Raw genomic sequence first — 10902 nt, 5'->3', positions numbered from 1 at the left:
TTTTCTGTTCTCCAGTGAGAACCTATAATTTCTATGACTGCAATTCCCCACTGGTCAGGGCTGGCTTAAGTAACATTCACTGCCGCTTATTACTCCGCCACTCCTCGACACTCTGACGACACTGGAGAGAGGATCTGTGCTCCATACTTGTCACACATGGGTTTAAAGGGGTAGTGGCTCAAAAGTGAAATGGGGAGAAAAGATAAATATTACACACCCACACATAGCTCTTATATGAAAATCCATCACTAGAACATAATAGTAAGGATGGAATTATTTACTGAAAAGGATTCATTATTTAATAAAAGAAATCACCAGGATCCCTATCAGTAGTGTGTCCACAGCTCATCAAAGGCTGAATGTGGTGGAGAGATAAATACTAAATCTAATGTACTATGAATCGAAGCTAACCAAATGCAGATGAAAACCGAAGAGGGTGCATGTATTATTTAATGTGAAAACGGGATACTGTGTTTGCAAAAATTTGCTTTACACACAACCTTTAAGACCAGTGTTTGTTGGACCGGGAGCGGTGGCTCACGCCTGTAATCCCAGCACTTTGGGAGGCTGAGGTGGGTGGATCACCTGAGATCAGGAGTTCGAGACCAGGCTGACCTACATGGTGAAACCCCATCTCTACTGAAAAACACAAAAATTAGCGGGCATGGTGGCGAGTGCCTGTAATCCCAGCTACTTGGGAGGCTCAGGCACAAGAATTGCTTGAACCCAGGAGGCAGAAGTTGCAGTGAGCCGAGATTGCACCATTGCACTCCAGCCTGGGCGACAGAACAAGACTCCATCTCAAAAAAAAAAAAACAAAAACAAAAACAGTGTTTGTTGAACTGATGTGAGTGCATCTTTCTTGCAGCAGGAGGCCCAGCAATATAAATCTTTGCAAATGGGCGGGGTGAACACCAGTAAGAGAGGGAGAGGAAGGTGAAGGCAAAATATGAGAGAGCAGATGTGTGCCTAGAAAGGCATCATGGTGGCAAATGTTATATTGACTTTTTTTTTAAATGGAAGGGTGTTAATAGAAGAGAGAATGAGATGCAATTATTCAAGTTAAACGACCAAAAAGAAGCTTCATCTAAACCATCTAGAATATCAGTAGGGTTCCTTTGGTCAGCACATTAACCATTAATGGGAGTTTTACAGGTGAATAATATTTCTTGGCCAAGCACAGTGGTGCACACCTGTAATCCCAGCACTTTGGGAAGACCAGGCAGTCAGTTGACTTGAGGCCAGAAGTTTGAGACCAGCCTGGCCAACATGGCAAAACCCCATCTGTACTAAAAATACAAAACTTAGCCAGGTGTGGTGGTGTGCACCTGTAATACCAGCTACTCAGGAAGCTGACTCATGAGACTTGCTTAAACCCAGGAGGCAGAGGTCACTGTGAGCTGAGATCGTGCCACTGAGCTCCAGCCTGAGTGACAGAGAAAGGCTCTGTCTCAAAAAAAAAAAAAAAGGAATAATAATAATAATAATATTTCTTGTAGCAAGACTGCAGCTAAACAATGACAGAAGCATTGGGAAATCTCATTGCTGCCTCTGTGGTTTACTATCCTGATTTATATTTTTTAAATTTTTTATTTCCATAGGTTTTGGGGGAACAGGTGATATGAGTACATGAGTAGGTTCTTTAGTGGTGATTTATGAGATTTTGTTGCACCCATCACCCAAGCAAAATACACTGAGCCCAATTTGTAGTCTTTTACCCCTCACCCCCGTCCCACCCTCCCCACTAAGTCCCCAAAGTCCATGGAATCATTTTTATGCCTTTGCATCCCCATAGCTTAGGTCCCACTTATGAGTGAGAACATATGATGTTTCATTTTCCGTTCCTGAGTTACTTCACTTAGAATAATAGTCTCCAATCCCATCCAGTTTGCTGCGAATGCCATGAATTCATTCTTCTTTATGGTTGAGTAGTATTCCATTGTATACATATACCACAGTTTCTTTATCCACTTGTTGATTGATGGGTATTTGGGCTGGTTCCACATTTCTGCAATTGGCGAATTGTGCTGCTCTAGATATGCGTGTGCAAGTATCTGTTTCCTGTAATGACTTTTCTTCCTCTGGGTAGATACCCAGTAGTGGATTGCTGGATCAAACGGTAGATCTACTTTTAGTTTTTTAAGGAATCTCCACACTGTTTTCCATGGTGGCTGTACTAGTTTACATTTCTACCAGCAGTGTAAAAGTGTTTCCTTTTCACCACATCCGTGCCAACTTCTATTATATTTTTGTTTTTTGATTATGGCCATTCTTGCAGGAGTGAGGTGGTATCACATTGTGGTTTTATTTGTATTTCCCTGATCATTAGTGATGTCGAGTATTTTATCATATGTCTGTTGGCCATTTGTATATCTTTTTTTGATAATTTTCTATTCATGTCCTTAGTCCACTTTTTGAAGGGATAGTTTGTTTTTTTCTTGCTAATTTGTTTGAGTTTGTTGTAGATTCTGGATATTAGTCCTTTGCCAGATGTATAGATTGTGAAGATTTTCTCCCACTCTGTGGGTTGTCTGTTTACTTGGCGGCCATGTCCTGTTCTACAAACAACACGTGATCAACAATACCCCATGGGTAGACTTTTAAAGTTTTTACCACTTTTCCATGTAGTATTTTTCATTTAATCCTTGTCATAACCCTGTGGGGTAAGCAGAGCAGATATTCTAGCCTCATTTTGTAGACAAAGAAACTGAGGCTCCAAAAGGTAGAATGATATGTCTAAAGACACACAATTTGTCCACAACAGATTAGTCTAAGACCTGGACTTGTGGCTACTAATCCAGTACTCTCTTCATGACACCCCAATAGACCTGAGGCTTAAGGCACCACTAACCAAAGCAGTTTAAGTGGAAAACTGCACATATATTTTGTACTAAGATACACACACAGCAATTACCCAGACTGAGGAGTCTGTGGATCAATTAAAAAATATTTGTTGCAAGAAGCTTGCTAGGTTCAATATAGTACCCTGAAAAAGAATGAAACATGAGCCATGTCCTCAGAGGGCTGACAACTCTGGGTGGAGCCTAGACTGTGAAGGGACTTCAGGCCACAAAATGCATGATCGGAAGTAGTAGTCATACCAGTTTAGAACCAGAGAATAAGGAGAGGAAAGAGTCAGAAGGAAGAAGTGGAGGCAGGTTGCTCCCAATCAGGGTGAAGGGAAGAATGAGTTACAAGATCCTGGAAAGGGTACTAATGTGGGGAAGGAGGGGTGTCTTTTCTTTTCTGCTATGTGTTATTGTAAGTTCCAGACATGTGGTGAAAGTGGTTATATATGGGACCGCAGCAATGCAATTCATAGGCTGAATTAAAATAAGTGAAAGATTAATTGGAGATAATTTTTCACTGGAAATGAAAAACACTGTCCAACTATGCTCAGGATTTTCTTCTGTTATTGAGAAGAGTTGCAAATGCCGGGCCACATTTTGTTCTCACTGTTGTTTTCCATGAAACAAAATCTTGGTCCACTACGTACAGATTGTGAGGGGGTCTATAGAGAGGCAATGTTTATTTTTTATGCACATCCTTGCTAGCGCCTAGTGTTATCAAACTTTAAAATTGCTGCTTAAATAATAAGTCTGAAGTAGCTTCAAATGGGTTTAATTTGTATCTCTCTGATGACTCATGAGGACTTTTCACGTGTTTTTTGGCCATATGGACTTCCTTTTCTGTGAATTGCTTGCTCCTAACCATTGCCCATTTTCTGCCATATTGTTTGCTTTTTTTCTTAAAAATCTGTAGGAATTTTAAAATACATATTATTTATACTAGTCTTTTGTTCATTATATGCTTTGAATATTATTCTCTAGGTCTCTGGCTTTTCTTTTTTTCTCTCCTCCCCCTACCTTTTAAGTTCAGTTTATTATGGTGTCAAGATTTACAACTAATATACTTACCACTCTGCTAACAGAATTCTAAACTTAAGAAAAGAAATTTTTCTGTTGAAGGTAGGTTTTCAGAAACTTAAATTTAAAGTGATTGAATTACTTGAGCAATAGACCTCCTGTGCTGTTTCTCTCCACCCCTGAAAGCTAATGTAAGGTTTGCTTCAAAAGGGAATTTAATTGGGATTATGCTTTAAGTCACTCATTTTTTAGAAAATTATTGATGAGAAAAAATTTACCAAAAATAAAAGAGCTATGGGATTTTCTTTATTCAATAATGCTGTGTCCTTCCAAAAACATTTGGTAAAGACAACCAGGCTAGAGAGGTGGCAAAGTCTATCCAGTCCTCCTCTCCTGCAAAAGCCCAGTGGACAGAAAGTGTTTGGTTTTATTTAGTTGCTAATTACACATTGTGTGAGACTAGGGTCCCACTTCCTGAAGCCAACCACAGTGTAACTTCCCAGATTCAAGAGAAAGTGAAAGATAAAAAAGAGGGAGAGGAAAAGAGAGTGACAGATAAACTGTATTATGTCACTTGAGTCTATTGGGTTATTTTTTAATCCAAGTATCAGAATTAATAACTTTAAAAGAAAAACTATGGCATTTAATTAGGACATGGATTAATCAACATCTTTTTCTTGAATAATGCAAACTAATGAGTGTTCAAGGGTGAAAATAAATTTGCCAGAGAAAAAGAAACTGAACAAAAAATCACATAGTGACTGTCGCATCTCTTATATAAAAATATTTTCAAACTAATACTGTTAAAGTGATGTTATGGATCTTTCTCCCACTTAATAAATTTTCTCTATAATAATAGTCAATTATTATCATATAGCAACAATACCTTTAAGGAAAACAGGTAGCATTATATTTCTGAAATCGATTAGCTCTTCTGATTGAGAGAAATATCTTTTCTGATATTTAGAAGACAATCACTTAAGAAATCAATTTTAACTTAATAACAATTCACCTCTCTGAAACAGAAGAAAATTACATTTTACATTTTGTCCCCTGAAAAAAATCTAAAAGTTGACACGACCCTTTGAAAACACAAGTGTGCTGTTTAACTTGTCCTCTATCAGTTTAATATTGGCGGCAATTGACAGGAACATATTAAGTAATAATTTTGTGGGGAAAAAGTTTGGAAAGCCCTGTCTGGTATTGTAGGTTTTGTGAAGCAGATTTTCATGCAGTTGGATTCCTACATAAACCTCCCAACACAGCACTTGGCCAGGTGGTTACCCACATGAAAATCAACAGCTCACATTTCTTCAGTTAAGCAGGCCCACACACAAGGAAAACGATTGATATCAGGACTCAGCATTATTATAACAGGAAGGAATGACCACCTCTTCTGCTTAGGTGTAAGCAGAAGCTTAAACAAGCCATTTTTATACTATAATCTTACATTTGTAGCGAGCAAAAGAGCCCAGTCATGAAATCCAGCTTTGTAATTCTCCATTCAGAATAACATTGTAGGAAAAACATCTTGTTTCACTCTGTCATTTGACATTTTTCATATGAAGTAGGTGTGTTTTGTATTTGAATTTCAGCTGCACAGTCTTACTGCTGAGCTACTCACATCTATCATGGTAATCTGAAAATAAAACTGACTATTTTCCCAGATACCTTGGTGTACAAAGCACAGCAAGCCAGAAGTAGAATGGGGATTTTGAACTTGAGAAGTGTACACCTGAAAGGGAGTTTAAGTAGTTAACCCCTTCTACTCTGCCCTTTTATTTTCTAAACTGAAAATACCAAGGTTCAGAGCAGTCCTGCCTGAAACGGGCTGTTGCGGTGATCCATTGACTTTATTTGTTTGTTTATTTTATTTTTTGAAAGGAAGTCTCAGTCTGTCACCCAGGCTGCAGTGCAGTGGCATAATCTCAGCTCACTGCAACCTCCTCCTCCCATGTTCAAGCGATTCTCCTGTCTCAGCCTCCCGAATAGCTGGGATTACAGGTGTGCACCACCACACCTGGCTAATTTTTGCATTTTTAGTAGAGATGGGGTTTTGCCATGTTGGCCAGGCTGGTCTTGAACTCCTGACCTGAAGTGATCCACCCACCTCGGCCTCCCAAAGTGCTGGGATTACAAGAATGAGCCACCGTGCCCAGCCTCCATTGACTTTAACCAAAAGACATGGAAGTACTGGGATGTCCTAGGGAAATCTCAGTATCTCAGACAGACGTTTTGCCCCCAGTGTGTAGTGTAACCCAATTTCCCCTTTGATAATCAGGACCAATTGGCCTAAATACAGTAACTCCCTTTCTGCCTCTTTCCTTGCCTTTTAATTCGGAGGCATAAGTCTTGCTCAAGATCACTAAACTATTCAGTGGGAAACAGAACTAGAATTCAGGGTCCTTGCCTCTGAATAATAATAAACACTATTTACAAATGCTTACTATATACCCCACATCTTCCAAGCACATTCCAAAAAGCATCTCCTTTAATCCTTACAATAATACTTTTGGGGAAGATACTATTATTATCCCCATTTTACAAAAGGAAAAAAATGAAACCGAGATGTGGAGAGCTCAAGTAACAAGATCACACAGCTGGTCAGTGAAAGAGCTGGGATTTGAACCAAGGTTTGGATGCCAGGTCTCCACTCTTACACACTAGGTCATACTGCTTCCTTCCGGTCAGTCCACATCTTCCAATTCAATGATATTTTCATTTCATAAGCTAAAAGTAACTGAATATGAGATCCCTGAGGGCAGGAACATCTTCCCTTCTATCTCCTGCTCTGGCACAGCACCTGACACAGAATCAGTATTTATTAAGAGTTTTATGGCCATTTTGGCTCTCTGATCAGCACCATGGTGGTTGGCAAGAACAAGCGCCTTATGAAAGGCGGCAAAAAGGGAGCCAAGAAGAAAGTGGTTGATCCATTTTCTAAGAAAGATTGGTATGATGTGAAAGCACCTGCTATGTTCAATATAAGAAATATTGGAAAGACGCTCGTCACCAGGACCCAAGGAGCCAAAATTGCATCTGATGGTCTCAAGCGTCGTGTGTTTGAAGTGAGTCTTGCTGATTTGCAGAATGATGAAGTTGCATTTAGAAAATTCAAGCTGATTACTGAAGATGTTCAGGGCACAAACTGCCTGACTAACTTCCATGGCATGGATCTTACCCGTGACAACATGTGTTCCATGGTCAAAAAGTGGCAGACAATGATTGAAGCTCATGTTGATGTCAAGACTACCGATGGTTACTTGCTTCGTCTGTTCTGTGTTGGTTTTACTAAAAAACGCAACAAACAGATACGGAAGACCTCTTATGCTCAGCACCAACAGGTCCGCCAAATCCGGAAGAAGATGATGGAAATCATGACCCGAGAGGTGCAGACAAATGACTTAAAAGAAGTGGTCAATAAGTTGATTCCAGACAGCATTGGAAAAGACATAGAAAAGGCTTGCCAATCTATTTATCCTCTCCATGATGTCTTCATTAGAAAAGTAAAAATGCTGAAGAAGCCCAAGTTTGAATTGGGAAAGCTCATGGAGCTTCATGGTGAAGGCAGGAGTTCTGGAAAAGCCACTGGGGACGAGACGGGTACTAAAGTTGAACGAGCTGATGGATATGAACCACCAGTCCAAGAATCTGTTTAAAGTTCAGACTTCAATTGGTGTCAAATAAAAAGTGCTATTTGTGAAAAAAAAAAAAAAGAGTTTTATGAATGGAATTGAACGTCTCTAGGTAACAAAATTGGACAACTCCAACTTCCCACCTTGCTTTCTGGAGACCAGGCTCAGCTGGGCAACAGAACTGCCCATTGCTGTGAGGTTTCTGAAAAAAAAATGGGCTCCACATTCCAAAGGATGGCCTTACCAGTGGATCCCCGTAACAAATCCTGTTAGAAAGCCCTGGATGGCCTATACCCAATAAGAAGACCAACCAATTTATCCAAAAATAAATAAATCAACAAGGCAGGAAGCTACCACAGAATACACTCAGTAGGAGAACTGTGCTTCATAACCCACCTGGAAGCCATGGGAAAGAACTGACTCTGAGAACTCTGATCTGCCCTCTGACTGATTAGGACTGAGAAATGGGTGCAAGAGAAAGGAATTCTTTGAGGGGCCAAAAAAGCCTCATGAGCACCACATTTTTAAAGAGACTTCCATTCATTCATTTATTATTACTTTTGTTACAAACGTGATAAGAGTGGGGCAGAGCCTGGTGGGCCATGTATTAGTAAGAATAATGTAGATCTTGAAGTAATTCACATGAAAAAAAAAATGAAGTGGCTTCCTTCAGTGTGTCTATGTCTGTCTATGGTAGGCAAAAATCAATACCTAGTTCCTCTAGATTTTCTGAGGAATGCCTAAATAGGGCCTGTGTTGAGATTCTGCTAATAAAATACACACACAGAAAACAGGCTTTTACAGCAACTCAATGTTCTCTGTGCTGATGTTGAAAAAAAGTATTAGTGCCCTCCTCAAAGAATAACCCCGCATATCCAACATTTTTGTTGTCATCCAGGCCACATAAGGCCTAAGTGATTTACTGAGATATACCTTACAATAATAGCTGTGACTATTAAAACCCTACTATTACAAGGAGCCCTACATATATCATCCCATTTAGTCCTCCCACCAAATCTGCAAAGCAGACATGATTAATGGTATTTACAGAAGATCTGAAATTTAGAAAGGCTAAGGTACTTACCCAAGTTTGCACAGAGGAAATTAAAGCCAAAGCTAAAGCCAAAGACTTCCCACTTTGCCATATTGCCTCTGGACAGCGAGACCCCAGTCCTTATCCAGGCTGTAGGCCATTCTAAGCCCCACAGAAAATGAGTTCACAATATAAGAAATGGGCTGTGATCACAACTATTTACGAGTATCATATCTCAGATACATGTTAGCTAAGGTCTGAAAGTACAAAAAACATAGCATCTCTTTGCAAAAAGGTGATATAATTCAACATCTTCATTTTACTAAAGAAGAAACTAAAGCCCAGGGAGGTAAACCATACTTTAGCACAACCAACATTGTGATACACCCACTATGGGCAGAATTTTGTGCCAGTTTGCACATTTAGTAGGGGAGATAAAGAAACTATGCCAATTATTAAAGCAATGAGCAGAAGAGTTGTAAGGCACCATCTCCTTCTAGGAATCTCTTCTAAGCAAACATCAAAGATGTTGTCAGATTTATATGCAAACAAGTTCATTGTAGTATTATTTATAATAGCAAAAATTTGATAGAAAACTAAATGTCTAACAATACCAACATAGATAATTATATCAATTATGTCACTAAAGTCATGTGCTGTGTAATGACGTTTGAGTCAACAAACTGCATATACAACACCGTGGTCCCGTGAGATTATAATGCTATATTTTTACTATAACTTTTCTACATTTAGATACACAAATACCACTCCGTTCTCATTGCCTCCAGTATTCAGTACAGGCACATGCTGTACAGGTCTGTAGCCTAGGAGCAACAGGCAGTACCATGTAGCCTAGGTGTACAGTAGGCTGTGCCACCTGGGTTTGTGTGAGTACATTCTATGATGCTTGCACAATGATGAAATTGCCTAAGGAAGTCTTTCTCAAGCATAGCTCCATCATTAAATAATGCATGACTGGATATAGTGAAACACTGAACAACCATTCAGATCACATTTTATAAGAATATTTTAATCATCTGAACAAATGCTCTTAATATAATAAGTGAAAACAGCAGGATACAATATTGTATATACAGTTTGAACATAATTTCAGACCATTTTCAACCAAAATGTTAACAGTGGCCAATTCTAGGCAGTGGAATATGGTGATTATTATTTTCTTCTTCACGCTCCTTGTATTTTCCAAATTGCCCACAATGAGCTGTATAACTTTCATAATGAGCCAAACAAGCAATTTTTTTTTTTTTGAGACAAAGTCTCGCTCTGTCGCCCAGGCTGAAGTGCAGTGGTGTGATCTTGGCTCGCCGCAACCTCCGCTTCCCAGGTTCAAACAATTCTTCTGCCTCAGCCTCTCGAATAACTGGGATTACAGATGCGCACCACCATGACCGGCTAATTTTTTGTATTTTTAGTAGAGACAGGGTTTCACCATGCTGGCCAGGCTTGTCTCGAACTCCTGACCTCGTGATCCGTTCACCTCAGCTTCCCAAAGTGCTGGGATTACAAGTGTGAGCCACTACGCCCGTCCCACAAGCAATATTTTTTTTAAAGTGCTTGGCAACCTCTTCATAGATTACTTTCCACTGGCGCCATCTTCAAGTAAGGGACTGTAAGTAAGGAAAAATAGATGAGGGCAAATAACCTAAGGACATAAACTTCATTCTTTTTGCGTCAGGGCGTTCTTGAAGGCTCCCGAGCAAAGGGATAATAGCCACAGTTGGACTTTCGGAGGAACCTCTGCCGTGGGGCAGAGAATGGGGAGGAAGGGACTGAAAGCAGACGCCAATCAGGCTGTGACTGCAGTGGTCAGAGCAGCTGATGGCTCATGAAGGCTGCAGCAGGTGAATGCTGTGGAGAGAGAGAAAGGGACTGTGTCAGAGACATCACAAAGGCCTAATGCTGGCTGTTTGTGGAGATGAAGAAGAAGCCACCCAGCTGGGAAAAGGAAATGCTGAACGTCAGTTACAGTGCAATTTCGACATGGCCCCTGGGACTTTGTACTGAATAAATGAAACATAGGCATGGAAGACAAAATGTGAATTAATAAACCTCCTACAAGAACTATTTCTCCTTAGCTTAACAAGCCAGGAGCTGCCATCTGACTCATGGTTAATTTCATTCTGGTCATTCTGAATTGCATTACTGACATCATGGCTGTGCAGTGGAAGATGTAATAGAATCAATACCCTAATCACTCCTAGCCATGCCCAGCATGGTTCCCAGACAGAAAAGAAGAGCTGGCAAATGTCTCAACATTTATTGTTTTCCTCCTCTTCTTGCTCTTGCCCATTTTTTTTTCTTTTTTAGCTCTGCAATTTGCAGTTTTCCCTAACAGCTGACTATCAGA

General features: G+C 40.0%; 1 protein-coding gene across 1 annotated transcript; it reads left to right on the top strand.

Annotated features, from left to right (window-relative positions):
- The first annotated feature begins 6709 nt into the window (after nucleotides 1-6709).
- On the top strand, nucleotides 6710-7573 carry LOC117083721 (40S ribosomal protein S3a-like). The gene has a single exon (XM_033211695.1). The coding sequence runs from the start codon at nucleotides 6731-6733 to the stop codon at nucleotides 7523-7525; it is 795 nt and encodes a 264-aa protein (XP_033067586.1). The 5' UTR covers nucleotides 6710-6730; the 3' UTR covers nucleotides 7526-7573.
- Nucleotides 7574-10902: the final 3329 nt, after the last annotated feature.

This window comes from Trachypithecus francoisi, unplaced genomic scaffold (assembly GCF_009764315.1).
Source record: "Trachypithecus francoisi isolate TF-2019V2 unplaced genomic scaffold, Tfra_2.0 Lachesis_group0, whole genome shotgun sequence".
In the NCBI taxonomy this organism is placed as follows: Eukaryota; Metazoa; Chordata; class Mammalia; order Primates; family Cercopithecidae; genus Trachypithecus; species Trachypithecus francoisi.
This window is presented reverse-complemented; position numbering and strand designations above follow the sequence as displayed.